The following is a 25422-nucleotide window of genomic DNA, read 5'->3' as shown; positions in this document are numbered from 1 at the left end:
TTTGCCTGTCTGCCTCCGACTTTATTCTGAGTACTTTTGCCTAAGTATTTAAGTCAAGTTTGTTCATGGGCTTTATAGAGAGGAAAAGCAGTCTCTCTTTGTAGTACATATTCTTCAGCAGTAAATGCAGTTGTTACTACATACTGTGGGTTCTGTATGGAGTCAGAACAGTATCAAAAGTGTCACGGTAAATCTTACATATGTGTAACTCACAAGTTCAGATTTGCAACTCACGTGAGTGAACTCACAGGTTCACATTTGTGTTTTGTATCCACAAGTTCAGATTTGTGTTTTGTATCTGTATTTCGCATCTGTGTTTTGTATCCGTGTTTCGCATCTGTGTTTTGTATTTGTGTTTTGTATTTGTGTTTTGTATCTGTAATTTGCATCTGTGTTTTGTATCCGTGTTTCGCATCTGTGTTTTGTATTTGTGTTTTGTATCTGTAATTTGCATCTGTGTTTTGTATCCGTGTTTCGCATCTGTGTTTGAAACACAAATACAAAACACAGTTGTGAAACACAGATACAAAACACAGATGCAAATTACAGATACAAAACACAAATACAAAACACAGATGCGAAACACGGATACAAAACACAAATCTGAACTTGTGGATACAAAACACAAATGTGAACCTGTGAGTTGCAAATCTGAACTTGTGAGTTACAAATCTGTGAGACCTTTGAGACTGTGCTAAAACTCTGCTGCTCTACTTTTGAGACTCTTCTGACATTGGGCGTTAACAAATGTCATCATTGGCTGAGGGAATCTGTCAATCATTCTGATTGACAGATTCCTCGGCCAATCAGATCGGTCCGCCTTCAGCCAATCCTATGGCTCTAACGCCCTGGGGGCACGCTGGCCCATAACTCTAATGCCCTATGGTGGGGGGCACGCTGGTCCATAGCTCTAACGCCCGGGGGGCACGCTGGTCCATAGCTCTAATGCCCTATGGCGGGGGGCACGCTGGTCCATAGCTCTAATGCCCTATGGTGGGGGGCACGCTGGTCCATAGCCCTAACGCCTGGGGGGCACGCTGTTCCTTAGCTCTAATCCCCTATGGCGGGGGCACGCCGGTCCATAGCTCTAATGCCCTATGGCGGGGGGCACGCTGGTCCATAGCTCTAACGCCTGGGGGGCACGCTGGTCCATAGCTCTAACGCCCTATGGCGGGGGCATGCTGGTCCATAGCTCTAACGCCCTATGGCGGGGGGCACGCTGGTCCATAGCTCTAATGCCCTATGGCGGGGGGCACGCTGGTCCATAGCTCTAATGCCCTATGGTGGGGGGCACGCTGGTCCATAGCTCTAATGCCCTATGGTGGGGGGCACGCTGGTCCATAGCCCTAACGCCCTATGGCGGGGGGCACGCTGGTCCATAGCTCTAATGCCCAATGGCGGGGGCACGCTGTTCCTTAGCTCTAATGCCCTATGGCGGGGGCACGCTGGTCCATAGCTCTAATGCCCTATGGCGGGGGGCACGCTGGTCCATAGCTCTAACGCCCTATGGCGGGGGCACGCTGTTCCTTAGCTCTAATGCCCTATGGCGGGGGCACGCTGGTCCATAGCTCTAATGCCCTATGGCGGGGGGCACGCTGGTCCATAGCTCTAATGCCCTATGGCGGGGGCACGCTGGTCCATAGCTCTAATGCCCTATATGGCGGGGGGCACGCTGGTCCATAGCTCTAACGCCTGGGGGGCACGCTGGTCCATAGCTCTAACGCCCTATGGCGGGGGCACGCTGGTCCATAGCTCTAACGCCCTATGGCGGGTGGCACACTGGTCCATAGCTCTAACGCCCGGGGGGCACGCTGGTCCATAGCTCTAATGGACCAGCGTGCCCCCCGCCATAGGGCGTTAGGGCTATGGACCAGCATGCCCCCCACCATAGGGCATTAGAGCTATGGACCAGCGTGCCCCCCAGGCGTTAGAGCTATGGACCAGCGTGCCCCCCGCCATAGGGCATTAGAGCTATGGACCAGTGTGCCCCCCACCATAGGGCATTAGAGCTATGGACCAGCATGCCCCCCACCACAGGGCATTAGAGCTATGGACCAGCGTGCCCCCGCCATTAGTCCATGAGCCAGACAAGTTTTCATTACGAAATGAGTGGGCAAAACCATACATATATTAAATTGTTTAGAAGGTCAATATAAGTAAATGAATATATGATAACACTTCCACAGGAGCAGCTTTTTCATATTTATCACACATTTTGTTATTTTCACCTATATACATGATGGGTGAATAGGATGAAAAAACTTAAGAACTAGTGATCACCATGAAACTTCCCTAGTAGGCCACATTGAAATGCTCTGATGTATGATTACATCTATCTAGAACACTCTAATATACACATTCATATTGATACAGATAGGAGTATTAAATAATTAATGCACAAAATCTCTGTACGTGCATACACACGTCCATCTAGTAGACCATGGGTTTTCAACAGGTGGTCCGTGGACCACTGGTGGTCCGTGGAGGTATTGCATGTGGTCCCTGACCATGCATTTAGTAATGTAGGATTTGTTGATTTGTTTTAAATGTTCTTTCCACTAGTTGAGAAACCGTGAACTGAATGACCTGGTGACCTATGATGAGTCCATCCATGTAGTCATTTACTGACAAGTTGGAGTTCAAGAAATTCAACAGGAAAAGGGAGTTAGAATCTCAAGAAAGGGGAAGTGCACCGGATTGTCTGGTTGAGTCATTATTATTAGGACATTTTACCAGTAGTAGTCAACGGTTGAGAAACAGTGGGATGTTGTATACACATGGGATGCATAGCAAGTGTTAAGTTACAAAAGCACTAATCTTAGCCCATATCCCCACCCAACACAATAGTGGTCCCCAGGTTGATTTGAAAAAATGCATTGAATGAGTAGTGCCCATGACGCGGGAACGAAATTCATTTTCTAGGCACTTTTTCTGGGGTCCCAACACGGCCTATAGTTGATTAATTACATGAAAACAATGATTTATTGTATTAAGTTTTCTGAAATTGTATATTTAAATATGCAAATTAGGCATTATATAGGAAAATATGCCTGATTTTGCATGACTGTCAATTGAATATTGTATTGACAGAGTCAACATTCTTATTTCATTTTGTTAACATGTCAAAATCAAAGGTTTTAAATGAGGGAATATAGTAGCCAATGTATCATCTAACTATAAATGCAAAGTCTCTGTGTCTGTACAGCTGTACGTCTGTAATACCAAAACCGTTCGCCCCACCTACTTCAAATTCGACACACACGTTCTACACCCCCACAGGGAGTGCAGTGCCCGGTGTCGAGTTGGTCGGACCCATGGTTGTCCAGAACCGCCACAAAAGGCCTCTGCCCGGGCCACAGCTGACATCACAAGGCCTCTGTCTCTGCAACTCCATATTTGGGCATGCCTAAATAGTTTCACAACTGTGTTTTGTATTTGTGTTTCAAACACAGATGCGAAACACGGATGCAAAACAGATGCAAATTACAGATACAAAACACAAATACAAAACACAAATACAAAACACAGATGCGAAACACAGATGCGAAACACGGATACAAAACACAGATGCAAATTACAGATACAAAACACAAATACAAAACACAAATACAAAACACAAATCTGAACTTGTGGATACAAAACACAAATGTGAACCTGTGAGTTCACTCACGTGAGTTGCAAATCTGAACTTGTGAGTTACAAATGTGTAAGATTTACCATGACACTTTTGATACTGTTCTGACCCCATAGTTCTGTGTTCAACTTCCGAGAAGTTGAAACAACCTCACCCCATCCCATCTAGACACCACCCCATTTGTAGACAGTTATAAAAGCTGTACGGTTGCCCAGTTTTTCAGTTGGAGCTGTTGGACGGACAACAAGATGCATCTAGTCATAGTGATCCTTGGGGTTCTGCTTTTCCCAAAAGGTAAGTCTTTTTAAATGATATGTTGGGGTTTAATGCAATGATTGGATTTCTCCATAATAAATAATCGATCATTTCAGTAGCAAGAGATTCAAAATGTCTTCTAAATGTAGTCAACGAGGCCTGCAGGCCATGCACTGCAGGAAACAATGTGCATGACATTATTTAAATATGCGAGGAATGCGAGGAAATGTTACAGATACACAAAACAGTATCGAACTTATAACTTTAACGACAGTGCGTCTGCTCCTATAGCTGCACTGCATCTATGAGGTGTCAAAAGCTCGCCATCAGTTACAGTTGCTAAACTATTTGTATTGGCATTGGACAATCTTTTTTGGGGTGGGTTTTAGTGAAGATTATGATTGATTGTTCAAGGTTCAAGGTTATTTATTAGTGTCCCCGAAGGGCAATTGGTTTTACAGCAGGTCATAAGGCTTGAAACACATATACAATACATCAATCAAACCAAACGTATTGCTGCTGGTCGCTGCATGAGCTGCGCCCGGCCTACTTGCATCTTCAGAAGAAAAAAGAAAGAGGTGGGGGGATAGGGGGGGTGGGGGGTAGGAAGTAGGAAGACATCACATCACATTACAATTATCATTGTATAGTGCAGGCACAAAATGTACTTGGGTGGGGGGATGGGGGGGGGGGGGGGGGGGGGGGGGTGGTTTGGCTCGCGGGGGCTTGGGCCAGGCACCAAAAAGCTCTCCTCCTACGCATACCATCGAAAGGGATGAGCTGCGTGGGGGGAGGAAAAAAAGATAACCTAGCTGGAGCGCGCGGGGGGGGGGGGGGGGGGGGGGGTAGAAGGCGGCTGTATTCAGAAAGTCATGCTTCCAAATCCAATAGATATGCAAGGTGGACTGTGTGTAAAGTTTACATTAGTGTTCAGTTGTAACCTCTGTATCGCCCCCCTCTTGTCTTAGATCTCTCTGCCTTGAAATGTTACAAGTGCACTGAGGTTGGAGCCACAGGAACAGGAACCTGCAATAACTCAGTGTACTGTTCTGATGCTGAACCTGCTTCCTGTGGTGCATTAAGAACCAGGGCATATATGGGTATGTGATAAGCTGTGGTGGGAAAAGTACTCACATTTTTACTCACAAGTATTGAATACTGCAATGTAAAAATACTCTGTTAAGTAAATGGCCGGGATTCAACATTTTGCTCGAGTATAAAAGTACAAAAGTATTGGCATCAAAATGTACTTAAAATACCAAAATTAAAAGTACTCTTTATGCAGAATGTCCCATTTCAAATTCTCAAATGTATAATAATCTTTTGAAAATAGCAGATCTACAAGCTCACAAGCTTTTAGATCTGCTATTTTCAAACTTTCCACCACAGGTGATAAGAAGTATAATATACTGCAACCTCTGTATTTCATTATTGTAACACTTTCTAGTATGATTATTTAAGACATTGTTTGACAGTGGGAAATATCTTTGTTTTTAGGTGAGATTACCATGGATTTGAATATCAAGACTTGCCTGCTATCTGCTGGGTGCGGCAATAGTGGCTCAATAAACTTTGGAATCAGCAGGTCAGTTGTTAGCAGCAAGTGCTGCTCCACTGACCTCTGCAATGTCCAATATCCCACATGTAAGTACCTATAGCATGTGTAATAATAATAATAATAATGAATTGTATTTGTATTGCACTTTTCATTCACAGGGAATCTCAGAGTGCTTGTGTGTGTGTGTGTGTGTGTGTGTGCACTGCACACGCTCGTGCGCACATGCGCGCGTGTGTAGTGTCAAATGCTTATGAGGAGCATTGAGAGTTGCATTTGTGCCAGAGGCCAACTGTAATAAATGTGTGGTTTAACTTGTTTATGCAAATATTAGCCACAATTTGCAACACTAGATTTTTTTATTGAATCTAGAGTTGCCACAACCTCCATTGACAGCCCATTGATCAAAATAGAAATTTCCGATCTGCTTGTATTAAACAACGTTAAACTCACCAACATTGCAGCTGTAAGGTAAGCTTGAATTATCCTCTTTCAATCTGCAAAGCGTTTGTTTCATAAAAATCCACCGTAGACATGTTATGAGCTACTTTCTGTCAAGCAATTTTTGTTTGGAAGCGCTCGTCGGAAGTCACTCAACGGCCTGCGTACTACCCGTTTCGAATTTGCATATACTGCAGTAAGCAGCAGCACGATGCGTTAATGAAAACGAGTGCTTCCGAACTCCAACACTCAACAAAATAATCACCTGCACGGAATATCTTGACAGAAAGTAGCTCAGGTCTATGATGGATTTTTATGAAACAAACACTTTGCAGATTGAAAGAGGATAATTCAAGCTTGCCTTACAGCTGCTTGTTATTGAGTTTAACGTTGTTTAATACAAGCAGATCAGACTTTTCTATTTGGATCATATTGCTGTCAACGGAGGGTGTTGCAACTCTAGATTCAACCCATTATAAAAAATCTAGTATTGCAAATTGAGGCTATGCAAATATGTGAATGTTATTTTGTTGTACATGAGGTTCAGGGTTGAATAAATCAACAATATAATATGACCATTTAAAAATGTAAAACCTACAGCTCCTGCCAGACCTTCAGATTTTCCCAACGGTAATAAGTGCTACACCTGCAACGGCAACGACTGTTCAGACATCCTGTCATGTGCTGGTGATGAGGATCGATGCATCACACAGCGAGGTAACAAGTCTATGGCTTCAGACCACAGCCTCTCCTTTACCCAAATATGTCACATTCTTCAGCTCAGAAGAACGGTCAATTAAAGGGATATTTATACAGACAATAACATGTTTTATGTCTGTTCACAGTGGAAGTCAAAGGCAATGCGATGACCTACAAGGGCTGCGTCTCAAAGAGCCTGTGCGTTTCATTGGACACTCACACTCACGCTCACCCTTCCTCCATTTTAGGTCTGACAGTAACAGCAATTGGCTGCTGTGAGGGTGACTTGTGCAACAGCGCTACCAGCACCGCTGTTAGCCTCTTATTGCTCCTGGCAGCACCAGTGGTCTCTGTTGTTCTGTTCAACTGAAGGTTTTGCTGCTTCTGTACGCCTTAGTGGGTTGGTACTCTTTAACGTCTCGCAGGTTGCTACATTGGTATATTCTTACTTATAAAGCCATTCTTGGTAAACTCCCACTTTACATTTGTTCTAAATTTGAACTTGTCCAAAACTCTCTCAAACTCAGATCAAATGCTTGGCTGCGTCGTGCCCCCAACAAAATCGGAGTCTGGGAAAAACAGCCTTGCTTTTTTTGGACCCTGGTCTAGGAATGGCCTATAGGCTACAGACCAGACTCAAACTTAGCCTGGCTAATAAGCCAGACTAATATCACACTGTCGTGGTAGGCATTTTTTTTTGCCAACGGCTGATTCGGTCTGGCTTATTAGCCAGGCTAACTCAAACCATGGCTTCTGTGATGCCCCTAGTGAGTTTTAAAAGGATTGCCATGGGCACACTTCCCAAACATTGCTCCTGCTTTGACGTATAGCAAATGTTGGTTCTCTTTTCTTTTTAGTTTATTAGCAAATACGTTTTTATATATTAGCCTTTATTGTTGCGTTATAGAGCGTCGCAGTCCCGCCCCCTACCATGGACCAAGAAATTAATCCCAATGCATTTTTCCCATAGACATTTCTATTAGTATTTATTTAAAGATACTAATAGTATCTAGTATCTAGATACTATTAGTTACGCCGCGGACAAAGCCAACTCGAGTCGTGACAACTCATGACAACACAACCAATATTTTGGACCAAACAAATGATTACAAAGAAGAAAAACAACAAAAAAGTGTTGTAACCTGCCGTTTTTTTCTTCTTTCTAATTATTTGTTCGGCCCAAAAATTGTGTTTGTTGTCATGATTTGTCACGACTCGAGTTGGCTTTGTCTGCGGCGTAAACGTCTTTAAATAAATACTTTCTGAAATGTCTATGAGGAAAATGAACGGAGAATCATTTCCTGGTCCAGGGTAGGGGGCGGGACTGCGACGCTCTATAGACATTCCTGTTCTCCCTTTGAGCTTCTTCGGTAGTGGGTAGGCCTACTGTGTTTATGAACGTTGCATGTCTGTCCTGTTATTGTCTTGTATTTATTGTTACTGGCAGAGCTGTGTTACTTATTTCGCCTCTTCTCTTGGCCAGTTCACACTAAAAGATACTTTAGTCTCAATGTGGTTTTAACTTCCTATTGTAGGCCTACTCCTGAAAAGATTGTATAGGCCAATAATGTAAGGAGGAACCCAGCAACATTATGAGAAACTATGGAGTTCCTTTATGTCTTTGTTATCATCATTGCGTCCTGTTAACTAAACGGGATATTGTATCATGTTTTCATTCATGCAAATGTAAAGATGCAACTACCTGGGGTGTGTGTGTGGGGGTGTGTGTGTGTGGGTGGGTGGGTGGAATGTTTTTTTGTTGTGGTTGCTTTTGTTGTTGTCCTTTTTGTATCATTATGGAAAAGAAAGAAAAGACTCGTATGGCATGTTTGTCTAAATAAAAATATCTTTAAAAAAAAAATGTTTGGAATCACCACCAGAAGGCGCATCACACCGAGATGGCGGCACATGCACATCATTCTATTCTGAATCTGAATTAATGTTAATGTAACACCACAAACACGCACATAAACATGCACTGGTGCGCACACATGCACCCTGACATTCAGAAATCAGATCAGTTAACCCTAACCCATAACACATTAAAATAATCTCATCTGCTAATTCAACACAGTCAGTGATGAATATTCCACCAGTCGATGCGATGGCTAATCAGCTTCATTACTAGAAAAAGTGCCCTTCTGGGCACAGGTCTCCACCAGGAGGATGTTGTGTGTGTGTGTGTGTGTGTGTGTGTGTGTGTGTGTGTGTGTGTGTGTGTGTGTGTGTGTGTGTGTGTGTGTGTGCGCGCAATCGGACGCTGCGTTGAGTAATTGTGGCAATTTGTACAAAACGGGTACAAAGCAGGCTACTCCTGAAAGGTTTAGAAGCCAATCGTAGGCAATGAAGGTGGATTATGAGAAATCAAACAAACGCGTCTTGATCACATGACCATGGAGAGCATGTGTACCGATTTGCGTGAAATTTGGATAAAATCTGAAGGAGTAATATTAGAAAATGTGTTTTACATGTCGGCCTCCTGGTGGCGCTATAAAGAGCAGATGTGAAAAATTCCAGGCAAAGGTTTTTCCTTGGCCTCTAGGGAGTTGGCATACAAAGTTATCCACAGATCCGTGCAGTTAGAGGTAAAAACACTTTTCGGCGAGTTATAGCGCCACCATGAGGCTGAGTTGAAAATGTTCATGTGGGATTTCTTCCTCGGCCTAGTGGGAATGTGCGTGCACAATTTCACGGAAATCACACGATGTGTCCATGATTTGCAGCATTTTGTTTGAAACTGAGCACTCCTGCAAACTTTGGAAGCCAATCTTAGCCAATCAGGATAGAGTCTGAGAAATCTGAAAAACCCGTTTCGTTCAATGGCTCTAGAGAGACTGTGTACCAATTTGTGTGATGTTTGGACAAAATCTGTAGGTGTACTGTCCAAAAACTTGTTTTGCACAAAGTGGCCTCCTGGTGGCGCTATAACAGGCCGTTCTGGAATTTGACATCGACCAGGTTAACGGTGCCGGAGATTAGCTGTTCACAGACGGACGGACACACACACACGGACGGACGGACGGACGGAGTGCAAAACATACTCTCTCCCCATGCCTTCGGCCTGGTGGAGACAATAATAAAGCAAGTTTGGACAGTTGTCGAGGTTTATGTGGCTGCTGTTGAAGGTACGGGAATGGCCCTTTAAGTAAAGCTGTGTCCAGTCAGTGGCATGCTTTCTGGTGAGAATGAATAGATTATAGAAGCAACAGTTGGAAAGAAGCTGGAGAGACGCATACATCATCCATGCTACAGCCTTGAAATATACACAAAGCTGGAGTAGACACACAGCTCACTCCATGTAAGGGAATGAAGCCGTCTGGAGGCTGATCTGTAGACACAATCTTAGGACTGACAGACCGCTGAGGAATGCAAATTAGGCCTACGTAATTTTTAGAATATTAACAAAGTGGTGCACACTGCGCTCACATAGGCGAATAGTAGTAGGCATTTTAGAGGAACATCCTACATTAGGCTAGGGGTATAGGACTATAGGCTAGCTAGATACTACTCTGAAACATTACATTACCTATACGAAATAGCTTAATTGTTTACTCCTCTTGGCAAATCAGCTAGATGTGCTCTTACTTTAATAAACGTCCGAGAAGTTGGGAGTCAAACAGCGCCGCGGAATATTCTATTCTATATTCTATTGAACAAACGGCCGGGCAGACTTTGGAGTGGACTACAGCCAGCCCGTGATTACAGCAAGTGATTTCAAACGATGCCGAGTAGCCATTTGAAACAGGGGTGAGCAGCGCTAACTCACTGTGCTCAGTGTGCTGTTTCGGAGTTGGACAGATACGCGCCTCATGAAGCGCGGCGCGCCTGTGCGTGCACGCAGATGAAGAAGGCGCTACTCGACCAAGAGCTGACCCCGAATGCTCGATCCACTTAACTGATATGGGTACTTTCCGATGAAGATGGCAATCTGATGTTTATAGTCCATGGAATTTGCTTCAATTAGACCGACTTTTCGCAAACGGCTCTCTTTGTTGTGTTTTGGTTTTTCATCCTTAATTAGTAGGCCTACTAACAACACGGCTATATAGCAGGCTAGACTAAACTTCATTTTTCCAACAATGCAGTGTGGAGTGGAGTCGGCACATGAAGTTGGCAAAGGTAGTGTAAGCTCTTATAGGCTTCTTAAGTTAATTGTTTCACATAATGATTAAGAACTTATTTGGGTCACTTGATTCTATAGAAACCCATATATGCATATCTTTTTGAAGATAATATGGCTGAATAGCCAGTTATCCTGGAACGTTGTAGTAATTGATTGATGATTGATCGATTTAATACTTAATTAACAGTTTGTAGGACAGAGGTACGGTTTTCAAAGATTGTTAAAAGGATAACACAAAAACCCATAGGTTTCCATTGTGGTCCCATGCATTCAATTCATTAAAGCAGCGGTTCCCAAACTTGTCCCTTTTTTGTCCCTTTAATGATTAAAGGGACACTTCACCCCCTTTGCAACCAGATCTTATTTTAATGATGTTTGAGAGACAAGACTTTCCTGGCGATTGTATGTGGGTAATATGTGTTTTTACATATTTTAGTATTTCAAAGTGTCCATGATGTCATAGTCATGGACACTGCATGGGCTCACTTCCTTCCTGGACTACAATTCCCATAATCCTTTGGTGCACTGCTCCTCCTGTCTTACTGACTGAGACAACATGTAGTCCAGGAAGTAAGTGAGCCCAGTGTCCAAGACATCATGGACACTTTGAAATACTAAAATATCTAAAAAGTAAAAACACATATTACCCACATAAAAACGCCAGGAAAGTGTTTCTCTCCCAAACATCATTAAAACTAGAAAAAGTGCTCTTCCGGGCACAGGTCTCCACCAGGAGGATAGGAGTGTGTGTGATGTTTGGCAAAATGTTTAGGAGGATGTTTTTTTTTATTTGTTTTTGCAACAATGTTCTTCATTTTGTTGAGGAAATTCAGAGCCAGATCACTCATAGCATCTCTGAGGATAGAATTCTGGATGAGCAGGACATGTGCAGCATTTTGTACAAAACGGGCCACTCCTGAAAACTTTGGAAGGCAATCTTAGCCAATCAGTGTACAATCTGAGAAATCCAACAGACTCGTCTTGATCACAAGACGAGTACCGATTGGCATTTCTTCATACGCCTTTGATGGCAATTGGATGATTTGAGGCATTTTGTTCCAAAAATGTGTTTTGCAAAAATCAACCTGTTGGTGGCGCTATAACAGGCCAATGTGAAAAGGGTGGGATATATTCCTTAGCCTAGTAAGAAAATGTGTGAAAGATTTCATGTAAATTGCATGCTGCGTTCATGATTTGAGGCTTTTGTTCAAAACGGGGCAATCTTGCAAACTGTGAAAGCCAATTATAGCCAATTAGGATGGAATATGAAATATCGGACAGATCCAACTTGAGCACATGACCATAGAGATACTGTGTAACGATGTGAGATTTTTGGACAGAATCTGGAGGAGTAATATAAAAAATTGTGTTTTACAAAAGTCGGCCTCCTGGTGGCGCTATAAAAGGCAGATGCGGAAAATGCAGGTCAAAGGTTTGTCCTTGGCCTCTAGGGAGTGTGCATGCAACGTTTCACGCAGATCGGTGCAGTTTTAGGTAAAACAATTGAAAAGCTGCCTCATGGTGGCGCTATAACAGGCCGTTCTGGAAAATGTGGGGCAGAGGTTCATCGTTGGCATCCAGGGAGTGCGTGTGCAAAGTTTGGCATCGACCGGGTTAACGGTGCCGGAGATTAGCGGTACACAGACGGACGGAAGGACGGACACACACACACACACACGGACGGAGTGCAAAACATACACTCTCCCCATGCCTTCGGCCTGGTGGAGACAATAAGATCTGGTTGCAAAAGGGGTGAAGTGTGCCTTATACAATAATAAACAATCAACACTAGTTGCAATGAATGTAAAACACTGTACAAGTAGGATACAGTAAGAATAAGTAAGTAAATTGGTTGGAATACACACTACATTAAATGTAGATGTAGGTAGCCCATCTGAATTTAAAGTAGCCTATAGCCAGTATGTGATGTGGCAGCCAAGTGTTCCATTTCACCATTTTATGTAATACTGTGTGGTTAAGGCTACTTGTCTCCAAGTGTGGCTATTCCTTGACATTGTTTAAAACAACTCTAAACATTCCAAAGCCCTCTGGAGATGCCTTCTGGGACGACTCACTTGTTTGACAGCCATTTCCTGCTGTAAAGGGAGCTTCAAAAAGCCGCTTCAAACACTATCCTATCCACCACCTATCCTTTCTCTTCAGGGTTGAGCACCAGGTACACCATGATGTTGGTCTTCCTTTTTCTGTGCATTCTCCAAGCGGCAACCCCCCAAAGGGATTTCAGCCCTCGTGGACCAAGGCCAATACCAGGAAGAAGTGACCAACCCAGACCGACCCAACCCCCCATCAAACCGCCATCACCTACACCTACAGGTTGTGAGAGTGAGTTAAGTAGCCTACACAAAGTCTGGATTCAGGGTTTCAGGTCATTTTAGTGGGACTTAAAGGGCCATTTCACCGCTGAGCCTTTTTTGCTGATCCTAGGAGTCGATGGGCGCTGATGGGGCGCTTCTTTATATAGACCGCAATGGAGGCCCGCCGTCTCAAGCGAACTTGAGCGAACTAAAGCGAGCGAGTTGTGTTGAATGTTGCAAAGTTTGCTTAGCCGACTCAGGGCCATTCGAGTTGCGACCCGATAGGCAGAGAATAGTAAATAATGTTCTGGCGAGAGCAAATAAAGTGAGTCCCAGTCGACAGCATGTATATAGTCCAGGAAGGAAGTGAGACCACATTTTCATGACACATTTTAGTCATGAAGATGGTGTCATGACTAAAATCTGAAAACTCATTACACACAAAACAAAAAACAGGAAAGTGTTTGTGTCCTAAACATCATTAAAATAAGATCTGGTTGCAAAAGGGGTGAAGTGGCCCTTTAAGTGAAATTGCAAAAATGTAATCAAATATAACTTAAGGGTCCATTTGGCTACATTTGTACACTCAGAAATGTTTAGGTCACTTTAGTGAGAATTTAGTGAAGAATGGATAAATGATTAGGCCTATGATTGTTTTACTGTGCACCAAGTTGCATCAACTTCTACATGTGTTTACTTTAATATATTGTGCTCTCTCAGAGGTTATTGATTGTCCGGTCCGGCTATATTTCACCATCGATACGTCTGAGACCATCGCCCTACAAGAGTCTCCCCCTGGTATACTAGTGGACAATGTCAAGGAGTTCACCAAGATCTTTGCCCAGAAGCTCGCTGATGAAGAGTACAGGGGCCAAGTCAGGATCACCTGGTCCATAGGAGGACTCCACTTTTCCCAGAAGCAAGTGGTCTTCAGCCAGTTCAACACCAGAGAGAGCTTCATCAGGAGCTTGAGTGGGATTAAATACCTGGGCAAAGGCACCTACACTGACTGTGCCTTAACCAACATGACTCATGAGATGACCCACCACAACCCTGCAACAAAGACTGTCCTGTTCTCCGTGGTGATCACTGATGGTCATGTAACAGGAAGCCCATGTGGAGGGATCAAGGTGTCAGCTGAGAGGGCCAGGGAGAAAGGGATCCACATCTTTTCAGTGGCAGCCTCCAGGAACATTGATGAAATAGGAATGAGGGAGATCGCCAACTCCCCCTCTGAAGTGTATAGAGAGGACTATATAGCTGTGGACATCATTGACGGGCGACCAAAAATAATGACAGATTCCATTGACCGTATCATAAAAGCCATGGTGATTCCAGCCTAAAATAAGTGTATACTGTGTGTGTGTGTGTGTGTGTGTGTGCACGCGCTCGTGCGTGTGCATGCGTGCATATACAGTACAGTATAAGATGAAATGGTGTGTGTGTGTGTGTGTGTGTGTGTGTGTGTGTATTTATATGCAGTAATATATGCAAGTGTGTGTATACAATGTACATGCTTATATAATATATAACATAAGTACTTACTTTTATTTGCTTTACAGAAATATCAAGCCTATTTACAGGTAAGACTATTACAGACGACTTAAAAATCTTTAGCTTTTCTATTGCTTTAGCAATATTAGTGTTAATTAGTGTTAATTTCAGAGCTTTCCACAACTTAACTATTTTGTATGTACCATTTCACAGTGTTACCAACATACATGCCTGGAAACTCCAGGTCTCTCTGGGCCAAAAGGTTATCGAGGTGCAAAGGTGAGGATGTTGCACATGTTGGACGTGCACAGGCCCAGTCAATTGAGATCTTGACCAGTCTAGCTTCTGAAAGACGAAAAACCATCAAAGATACATTGCAGCCCCCCGCGATTCTAATTGTCCCAGTCAAATCCACGCTACGCACCTGGTGAAATCATTAAGAAATGTACGTTTTTGCACTCTTAAAACAAATATTTTTTAAATTTCATTCCAGGGTGCAAAAGGAGGTAGTGGTCTTTCAGGACTGAAAGGTGAAAAGGGTCATCAAGTAAGTATGCGAATGAAAATAAAAGCCTGGGAACCGAGGCTAAGTAAGTAAGGACTCGGACCACTGGAATTTGCAGCAGTCTACAATATTGTATTGTTCAGTCATACAAAGAATTCATACCAAAAAGCTGCACTGTGTGAAATGTCTATATCTCATGTCACAGGGTGATCCTGGTATTGAAGGCCCAATTGGACGACCTGGTCCAAAGGTTTGTTGAGCAATGATCCAGCATGTTGCAGATCCATTAACATTCTGTAGTATATCTGTCTCTTAAACATGTCTTTATGTGCTGCCATACAGGGAGAGATTGGTGGTCTGGGTGAAAAGGTAAGATCTAAAATGCCATGTTCAATCCTTTGCATTTCAATCTTATTATTATTATTTATTATAATTATAATTTTTTATTGTATTTCTTCATTTTTGTCTACCTGTGGCTTATTTTTGGACAGGGTGACATTGGAGCCAGTGGCGCAAAGGTGAATACCATTGTCTTTGATGTCTACATTTGTATGTTCACCTCTTCTCAGTTTAAGATTTTCTATGCTGACTGACTTGTTACTACTTAGGGTATTGCTGGATTGCATGGTAGGAATGGAACAGATGGACAAAAGGTGAGACTCAGCCCTTTACTACATATTATTACTGGAACAGAATTGCGGGTGACACTTACGTATGGAAACTGATATGATTGTCGGTGTCTTCAGGGTAAAATTGGGCGAATTGGAGCTCCTGGCTGCAAAGGTGATCCAGGAGACATGGTGAGTCCAACATTCATACAGTATATCTGTTCATACAGTATATACACTGTGAAAATGTGCATCTCTTGCTAAATTCTATGTATTACAGTGCATTTTATGTATTGTTCATTAATACATCTCTCCCAAATAAACATATCTAAACATGTACGGTAGAGCTTGATAACAATATTTCCCTCAGGAAGGTTCATCCCATTATTATGCATGCCAGGGGCAAAAAAACTATCACATTATAACATCACATGTTTTTCACAAAAACAAGATGTTTTTCACCTTATAACAAGATATTGCTAAGTTTGTTCATGTTTGTTACGACCCTATAAAAAACAAGGAACAAAACATAAAACACAGACAAACATGAGGGAGGTAGTAGGTCAGTTCAGAATAAATCACTAAAAGAATCAGTAACAAAGTTTAGCTGAAATGTTAAACCAAAACCAAAATATAGTGTCCTCAAAAATTTACAGTGTCCTGTAAATCAATTAGTGTCCTGGCACTGTCCAAAAACTAAACTCAAATGTCCAAAAGAAAGCAAATTGCAAAAGTGTAAAGATTAAAGAGTAGGTAAGGCTCCTCTTACCACCCCTTAAATCTTCTGCAAAGTCCGATCACAATCAAAGCCTTAATCCTGGAATTTTACTCCACAATGGAAATAAAAGTAATCTTCATCCAGTGGTATTCGTACATCCAATAAGATCCAAAAGAAACGAATTAAGCAAGACTTGGGAAAGAATCCTCCTGCTCCTCCAGTTCTGCGCTCACATTCAACCTGGACTGACAGAGCCACACTCAGGTGCCACAAACATTGTGAGTGCCAATCACTCAATCAGTGTAGCCTGATAGGTCAAACTGAAGACTCATGTGCGCTCACACGGGCAGATTAAACGATGCAGTCTACCATTCATTGTCAAAGGTAGCCAGCGACATGGCGTTTAGCTGCTCCATTTAGCTGCTCCAAATCAACTTCAGTCTTTGCATTGTTTCATCTGCCCATGTGAACGCACCATCACAGCAATAACCTGCACCACAGCCATGTCATGAACATGAAATGATAACTGAATGGCTTATTATAGAACATAGATCAGCAGATTAATAGAAAATAAGAAAGCACATACAAATTGAAACAAAAACACATAGAAACACATGTGACTCTGGGCACAGAGGTTACAAACTTATCCCATAGGCCTACAAGATAAAAGGTTATGTTATAACGTGAAACATGAATCGCTATAGTGTGATAACTTATTTTGTTACATTTCACGTTATGCATGGCTAGGTGGTCATTGTTGATGCGTGTGTGTGTGATATTTTTATAACGAACATTTGTTTTTTAATAAAAAATGCAATTCAGAGGGAAACGCCTTTTCTGTTTTGTTCCAAAAGGGACCAGATGGCTATGCTGGAGAAGCTGGTGACATTGGGCCACTTGGACTTGAGGGAGAGAAGGTTTGTACAGCACATGACCTAAATTGAATTGTCCAGATTTAAACAAAACTTCCCACAACTTTGAATGCCACAAAGATTCTGTAACTGCACCTCGCAAAAGTTTTGACAGGAAACAGTCATCTGTTTGTCATAATCATTAATGAAAATATCTATCTATAAATGCAACATGTCTCTGTACGGCTGTCTGTACATCTGTCTGTATAGTACGTGTGTACTGTGTAGTGTGTAGTGTACGGCTATAATGCACATAACTCGAGGACCGTTAGCCCCACCAACTTCAAATTCGACACACGCGTAACATTCCACACCCCCACAGGGAGTGGGGTGCCCGGTGTCGGTCGGACCCACGGTTGTCCAGAACCACCACAAAAGGCCTCTGCCTGCGCTCTGGACAGGCACATGCTCCATATATGGAGCTGGCCTGTTCTGACATCACAACACTCCATATTTGGGGATGCCTGACACAGAATTCCATTTATAAGAATAAAGGGATACAGAGAGACAGATACAGAAATCTCCATATATGGGCATAAAAGGGACACAGACAGATAGGTTGAACGGGTACTCTGACACGGGTGGATCTCCAACCTCCATCGTTACCGACTCGGTGCTCTACAGCCGGGCACCGGTCTAGTTTAATGAATTCTAAATTTGCTAAACAGCAAGCTAGATAGGCTTCGGCAAATTTAAACAATTCCAGTCTGACTTATTTATGCAACTGTAAAGGCAAGGCAGAAGTGTGTGTGTGGGTGGGGGGGATATTCATTTTCTATGTATTTTCAGTGCTTCCGATGTACAGCTTGTTAACATGGAAGCATTTTTATATTGTGTGAGTCAACAGTCTGTCTCGAGAGAATACTCTTTTGCAAATGTAAACCGTTAAAACAAGCTGTTTTATGACCATGGTTATTCTATTTTCTATGTTCGATTTTTAGGGCCATCCAGGTCACCACGGGAAACATGGGCCCCCTGGCCCCGATGGTGATCCTGGGCTAAAGGTATAAAAACATTACATACAATATTCTGTGCAAATGTAGACTCTCCTGTACCTTGACTCCAATCAACGAGCAAAATGTTCTTCTCATACAGAGTGAAATAGGGAATCCTGGCTATGCAGGCCTGCCAGGAACAAAGGGATTACAGGTTATTATTATTTTGGTTATTTGTTAGTATACAATAACTTATTAAGTTATGAAGTGTATTGTAAATTACATTTTGTTTCCTTCTTGTAGGGTATTGGAGGGACACCTGGCCCAAATGGCGAACCTGTAATCCAATACTTTATTTTCTTAAACATTTTTATTTATTTATTTATTTTGTATATATTGTATTTGTAAGTCTATTATGAATAATTGTAACATAAATGTCACCAGGGTAGGAGAGGAGATTCTGGACCTAAGGGAAAACTAGGACGTGTTGGTCCAAATGGCGAAAAGGTACTTTTAACACATACAGATGTCTATGGTACGTATGATGTGAATGATATGATGCCAAGAAGTCAGCAGCATAAAATTATACAAACAACACTGAAACAACATTTAGCATGGAAAACTTCAAACATTAAAACAATGAAAGTGGGAAGATTTAATGATTTTTTTTTGGCAGAGAAGGCAATAGTCTAGTGGGGACAAAGATAGAGATAGAGATAAAAGGGTGAAGAAACAATATTATTTCCCAGCGGAAAGAATATTGTCTTTGTTCATACTGTTGCAAGCTCACTTTCCCTGTACAACTCAGTGCTGCAGTAGAATGTCTCACAGTTTCTCCCAGACTCCCACATACAGATTATCTACATGGTTTGATAACAGCATGAAGGCTTAGAATTATGCTCTGTATATATTGTTGTTGTTATTATTATTATTATTATTATTATTATTATTATTATTATTGTTATATATACAGAGCATAATAGCCAATGATTAATGCTGCCTGGTGAAACTTGATATGTTAATTTATTTTCAGGGCGAACGAGGGCCAGAGGGACTCAGAGGTCATCCAGGGGAAGATGGACTAAAGGGCACGAAGGTGAGAGGACAGCTAGGAGTGCTTTTGACGAGATGACTCAGCAACTGTAAAACATTTTTCACATTTTCCATTTCTACTAATGTTACTCCCTCTTGAAATTCTGCCAAGACAGCCTGATCCAAGGCTTTTATATGTTAAAAAAAAAAGAAAAAAGTTCACTGGACACTTTTTTTTTTACTTTCTTTTTTATCCCACGATTTTGCAACCCATTTTTCACCCAGTGTCAATTATCTAATGTAATCCTGGGCGCTACACTTCCTCTGCCAACCTGGGGGGCATACTTTTCTAATTTTCCCTGAGAAACCTATGCAAATTGAATGATTGTATTTTGATTAGCAGCAAAAGCAATGGTCAGTAATTGTGTTTTGTCTGTGGTACTGTCCTGCTCTTTCAGGGGGACCTTGGCCTACCAGGGCCACGGGGACAACCAGGAGCCCAAGGCAGCCCTGGGGGAAATGTATGTTGTTTTCTAAGTTTACTGGGTGCTCATGTGGATCAAACAACAATAGTGTATTTATTACAGCTTTTCAAATAAAAAATAGAAGGCACTCTTCAGTAACTACAGGAATAGCAACATGAATTTAAAGCCTTTATTAACTTAGCATTTCTGGAAACAGACAGACAATAAAAATGACTGGAAGGCCTTCATCAGGGTGTGTGATAAAAGACCTTCTGGTCAAAACATGCTGGAATTTTTAATGTCTGTATTAAAAACGTTACTGCAATAATAAAGGCTTAAAGAATTATATTCCTCTATTATTCTTTGTGTTTGCTAAAACGTCTTATTGGAAAAGCTGGAATACTTACCTTTGCTAATGTTATACCAGTATTGCTAAAGATTGCTCAAACATATTTAGCTCCCGTAGTTTGACCTGTATGATGAATGTAGATGTGTACACTGTAACAGTACTGTAGAATACAAGGCTGATGATGACAGTGCATTGTAATGGGAGATCCTATTCCTTGTTACAGGGAACTAGAGGAAACCCTGGCGATGTTGGACCGAGAGGAGAGCACGGACTGCGTGGACCGAAGGTGTGCCAAAGAGGAATTCATCTTCGATACACACTACATTTGTGAAGAACGCCAAAATGTTAAACATTAAACAAATGTTTCATCTTATTTAACTTGGTAAAGAACATGGCAACTCTTTACATATCACATTGTTCCCTTACTTCCCAAAGGGAGACAATGGAAGAGATGGATTCAGCTATCCAGGATCAAGAGGACCCTCAGTAAGTTTACCTGTCTTGTGAGAGCGTTCACTTATTGTCATTTGTCAATATTGTGATTGTCATTTCAGAATTTCAATCAAGTGATGCAGCTGTGCAACAAAGTAAAAATGAGGCTTTATTCACAGGGAGACAGAGGTGATCCAGGTCGTAAAGGACCCAGGGGGGGCAGAGGTGATTGTGGCCACAAAGGAGAATCTGGAGACAAGGGACCATCAGGAGAACCTGTAAGTTAATCAGTTCAAACAAAGTACAGTGGAAAGTTATGACATTGTTTTGGAGAAGTGTTATTATCTGAAATAACGTACAGTAGGACTAAATAAATGTACGAACCAAAGAACCAAAACAACATACAAAGTGAGAAGCCTCAGTCAGTTATCTTCAAAATATTAGGCTTATGTCTGCACTCTACAAAAATGTAATATGCATCACAGTTACTGTACTGTGTGGATCAACAATTACGGAAAGTGGCTTTATGGCACACACCCATCCAAATATTTATTTTAGTCTTAGCCACGCTTTCGGCCTGGCCGAGACAATTATTAAAGGACCACTTCACCACTTTTCAACTTCATATAATAGGTATTAGGTCCTCACTAATAATCATGAAAAAATGGTGCAATGTTTTTCTACTGGTTGAAAAGTGATGAAGTGGTCCTTTAAATAACAATCAAGACAAGAATAGAATAGATTAACTCACCAAATCTGTAGAGCTGCAGGTAAATCTCCATGGACTTGTCCTTTAATGACTCCCTGGAATCTGCTTGGCTTGGATATTGTGAGTTACTGCAGCTGTCACTGCAACATAATGTTGTCACTTTTACACTTAGAACTGTATGCCACCCAAAGTTGTGTGAGGGAAGTATATACTTGCTTATGATCATGATGTGACGATGACTCCATTATTTGGACAAATAAGAAGTTACACACACACCTGGCCAATCGCTGTGGAAAGTCGGAAGTATAGACTTTTGGATTGCAGGTTTTGAAAAGTAATGTTTGGACGCACTTGCACATCACTGTCCATTTGCATAGCATGACATTGAGAATAGGGGACTGACAGTTGTACAGTTATGCGCATGCATAAAGTGAGTGTTAACTCGAGTGGCAAAGTGAGTTTAACATTGTTTAATGCAATCAGACAGGACTTTTCTGTTTTTTTGCCACTCAATAGGCGTTCCTGCATAACCTCCGGGTATGATGATGATGTGATGCGCATACCCTCTATACTATTCTATTATAGGATGGCCCCATGGGTCTGGCTCAGATGTTAATGACACTTAATGGCTGATAAGAATGATAAAGGGGAACCACATCGAATTATGAACTCATTTACCAGTGTCCAGTATCGCATTTGGTTGAATCACATCCCAAATGTAACAAAAATAGTTATTTTCCAGAGAAATGACTCATTTCTACCGAAAAATGTCTACTTCGTACTCTTCAGGGTGAGCCAGGCATACAAGGTGAAGGAGGAAAGAGAGGTCCGAAAGGAGAACCTGGAACTGATGTAAGAAATTTGAATCTGTCAAGCAGAACTGTTTATATCCAAAACCCAACCATTACTTTTCAGGAAATGGAAAAAATAACCTGTGTTCCAATATGGATCCAATGTAGTTATTGAGTCAGACTCTATTGTTAATACTTTTCATTGGTTACATTTTTAACCAAATACATAAGCTTTTTGCCATCTCTATTTTGGACATTTCATTATAGATGAAAATCTTCAAAATGGTTCAAAAATAGTGAAAATGGCAGATGGCTCAATGCACATCGCAGCACATTGTGAGCTTGTAGATCGGCTATTTTCATTACTTTTGTGTGACCCAGCTGTCATACAACAAAGTATAAGGTATTCATTTATGAAAAACCACAACAATGATAATGATAACAATACGGAGATTTGTCGGCCTAACAGTGACATAAAAATGTAATTTCTCTCAGATATATCAAAAATGTTCCTTCTGTTCTATACCCACAGGGTGATATAGGACCAGCAGGAGATCCAGGCCTCTCTGTGAGTGATTTTTTATTTAATTACGATATTATTTGCTTTTAAATGAATATTGAACTACTTTTCTATAGCTGTGACAATGCTAATCTGTGTGCGGCTTAATGCAGGAATGTGATGTCATGTCATACATCAGGGAGTCATGTGGTTGTTGTGGTAAGTAACGGTTATCACGTGTGTACAGTATGTATAGTACATTGTGTGCAAATAAAATAATGTAGTAGCGGTTACAGCATGTTGTGTTTTTGCATCAACACACTGAACCGAATGTTGTCTTTCACCAGACTGCGAGAAGCTCTGTGGAGCTCTGGACATTGTGTTTGTCATTGACAGCTCAGAGAGTGTTGGGCTGACAAACTTCACCCTGGAGAAGAACTTTGTCATAAGCACCATCAACAGGCTTGGCAATATGGCAAATGACCCCTCATCACTTACTGGTACAGTTAAGAAACAGCTAAGAAAAATAAATTCAATAAAACAGGCACCAGTATAAATCCTTTTGCAGACATGTTTTTCAAAAGGATTGAAATTGAGACTGCCACATTAGACAACTGTTTCCACAGACATAATCAGTCCATTTGCTAAGATACACGGTGAACTCCAAAAGTACTTGGATAGTACTGTAATTGCTTTGGCCGTGAAATGACAACGGCGTGGCTGCGTGAGGTCGAAATGAGGACTGCCATCAGTTTAATTAAGTGTATTCTCTGCTTTCTAAATGAACAGATCACACCTGTTTCACCATCTCATGTGCAAAATAATTACATTAAAATATTTCTATAGCTTGTTATATGCCAACTATTGAAATACACACTGAAAGTCACTTATATGAAATTATTGAAATAATGCGATGCTTAACTAATGTACTGTACAGTAATATGGGAAGGCATAGTGTTGAATATTGTCTGTCATGTCTGTCTTGCCCAATAGGTGCCAGAGTTGGAGTGGTACAGTACAGTCACAATGGGACCTTTGAGGCCATTCATCTCAGTGACCCCAACATTAACTCCATGTCTGCCTTCAAGACAGCCGTGAAGAACCTGCAGTGGATAGCCGGGGGCACATTCACCCCCTCGGCTCTCAAGTTCACCTACGACAACCTCATCAGGGACAGCCGCAGAGCCAACGCCAAGGTGTCTGTGGTGGTGATCACGGACGGGCGTTTTGACCCAAAAGACGATGACACTCTTCTCTCCTACCTCTGCAATGACAATAGTGTGGTGGTCAACGCCATCGGAGTTGGGGATATGTTCGGACAGATCGAGGACGATGAGATCCTGGGGTCCATAGCGTGCCAGCAGAAGGACCGTGTCACAGGCATGAAGCGTTTTGCTGACCTGGTGGCGGAGGACTTCATTGACCAGATGGAGACTGTGCTCTGTCCAGGTGAGGTCCCATCACCACACACAGGATTCATATATCTAGATCTATTTTTAAGCTATGATTTGGTATAAACTTGAACTTGAATTTATGGCAGACTTTTATATATCCTTTTTTTCCCAGAACCTCTGATTGTGTGCCCCGATCTTCCCTGCAAAATGGGTAAGCTTTGCATTAATGGTCAGCTAATTATCTGTATTCTGTATATCTGCAATTCTGCATGCACGTTAAGTAGGGGCTAGTGTCAGTCACACATGAACACTATGTGAATTGAACTGCAGAAGTGGATAGAGTACTATTAAGACCCTCAGCACTGTTACTTGACAGCTTCGCGTAGACGCAAGATTTATTTGTGTTGACCGCTATTAGTAAAAGCAGTAGAAATGACTTAGTTGCATATGCGGGTCAATGTGACATGATCCTAAATGTAATTCTTTCAATATAAATATTCCCTACCACTCAATTCAATGATGCCCTCCAAACTGGTTTTACAGTAACTTGTACAGTAGCATTTATTACTTTCATGCCAGACGGAATTGTATATTGATATTGTCTCAGTTTAGATTTCATCACTTGAAAGATATAATGATGTATTGTGTGCGTCACTGCAGAGTCAGATGTGGCCAGTTGTGCAGATAGGCCCGTGGACGTTGTATTTCTGCTGGATGGCTCAGAGCGCCTCGGCATTGAGGGCTTCCGCCACGTCCATGGATTTTTGCAGAGGGTGGCAGATACTTTGACCTTGGCTCGGAGTAAGACTGACCGTATGCATGCCCGTCTGGCGCTGCTCGAGTACGGCAAAGAGAGCGAGAACCACGTGGCCTTTCCTCTTACGCACGACCCGGCCGTCATCGCCGACGGCTTGAGAAACATGACTTACTTGGATTCCTCCTCTAGTGTTGGGCCTGCCATCCTCTACGCAATCAACAATCTCTTGACTACTGGTGGCAAACGCCAAACGAGACGCAACGCAGAGATAAACTTTGTTTTCATCACCGACGGTGTAACCGATAATAAGAGCCTGGAAGAGGCTGTAAGCGCTATGCGCAGGGCACAGGCCGTCTCCACAGTGATCTCTGCAGGTAGCGATATCGACCAGGAGGTTTTAATCAAGCTGGCTATGGGTGACCAGGAGGCCATCTTCAAAGGACAAGACTTCTCTGACCTGTCCCAGTCGAGTTTCTTTCATCGTTTAATCCACTGGATATGTTGAGGGACCATTGTTAGGCTGACATGAACCTTGAATGTGCACTGTACATAATAGCAGTGCTAATGCTGTACTGTATCTATTATGTTAAACATAAAGAGATGGTTTACGATTAATTATACTGCACTGTAAGGGCTGTCCATGATGTCACTTATATACAGTACATTGTTTGTGCTTCACTGGATTTGGCACGAAAATGTATTAACTTTGGATATAATGTTTTACAGCAACATAATAAATATTCTGCACTTTTCATCCACCATAAAACTTTACAGATACATTTATGGTTATATTAAAAAAGAT

The 25422-nt window shown here is 42.0% G+C and overlaps 2 protein-coding genes across 2 annotated transcripts; both read left to right on the top strand.

The window, feature by feature from the left end:
- Window positions 1-3795: 3795 nt before the first annotated feature.
- Window positions 3796-8300, top strand: LOC306935500 (phospholipase A2 inhibitor NAI-like). The gene is made up of 5 exons (XM_079518599.1): window positions 3796-3928; window positions 4858-4989; window positions 5387-5533; window positions 6486-6602; window positions 6731-8300. The coding sequence occupies exons 1-5, from the start codon at window positions 3883-3885 to the stop codon at window positions 6952-6954; spliced, it is 666 nt and encodes a 221-aa protein (XP_079374725.1). The 5' UTR covers window positions 3796-3882; the 3' UTR covers window positions 6955-8300.
- A 1572-nt stretch (window positions 8301-9872) lies between these two features.
- On the top strand, window positions 9873-25418 carry LOC306935482 (collagen alpha-2(VI) chain-like). The gene is made up of 28 exons (XM_079518566.1): window positions 9873-10703; window positions 12871-13050; window positions 13743-14350; window positions 14585-14605; window positions 14730-14795; window positions 15010-15063; window positions 15227-15271; window positions 15364-15390; window positions 15513-15539; window positions 15630-15674; window positions 15768-15821; window positions 17202-17264; window positions 18200-18262; window positions 18354-18407; window positions 18497-18532; window positions 18638-18700; window positions 19227-19289; window positions 19684-19746; window positions 20262-20324; window positions 20474-20524; window positions 20650-20748; window positions 21969-22031; window positions 22503-22538; window positions 22643-22688; window positions 22817-22969; window positions 23463-23918; window positions 24036-24074; window positions 24524-25418. The coding sequence occupies exons 1-28, from the start codon at window positions 10664-10666 to the stop codon at window positions 25123-25125; spliced, it is 3180 nt and encodes a 1059-aa protein (XP_079374692.1). The 5' UTR covers window positions 9873-10663; the 3' UTR covers window positions 25126-25418.
- Window positions 25419-25422: the final 4 nt, after the last annotated feature.

This window comes from Electrona antarctica, assembly GCF_951216825.1.
Source record: "Electrona antarctica genome assembly, chromosome: 13".
NCBI lineage: Eukaryota > Metazoa > Chordata > Actinopteri > Myctophiformes > Myctophidae > Electrona > Electrona antarctica.
This window is presented reverse-complemented; position numbering and strand designations above follow the sequence as displayed.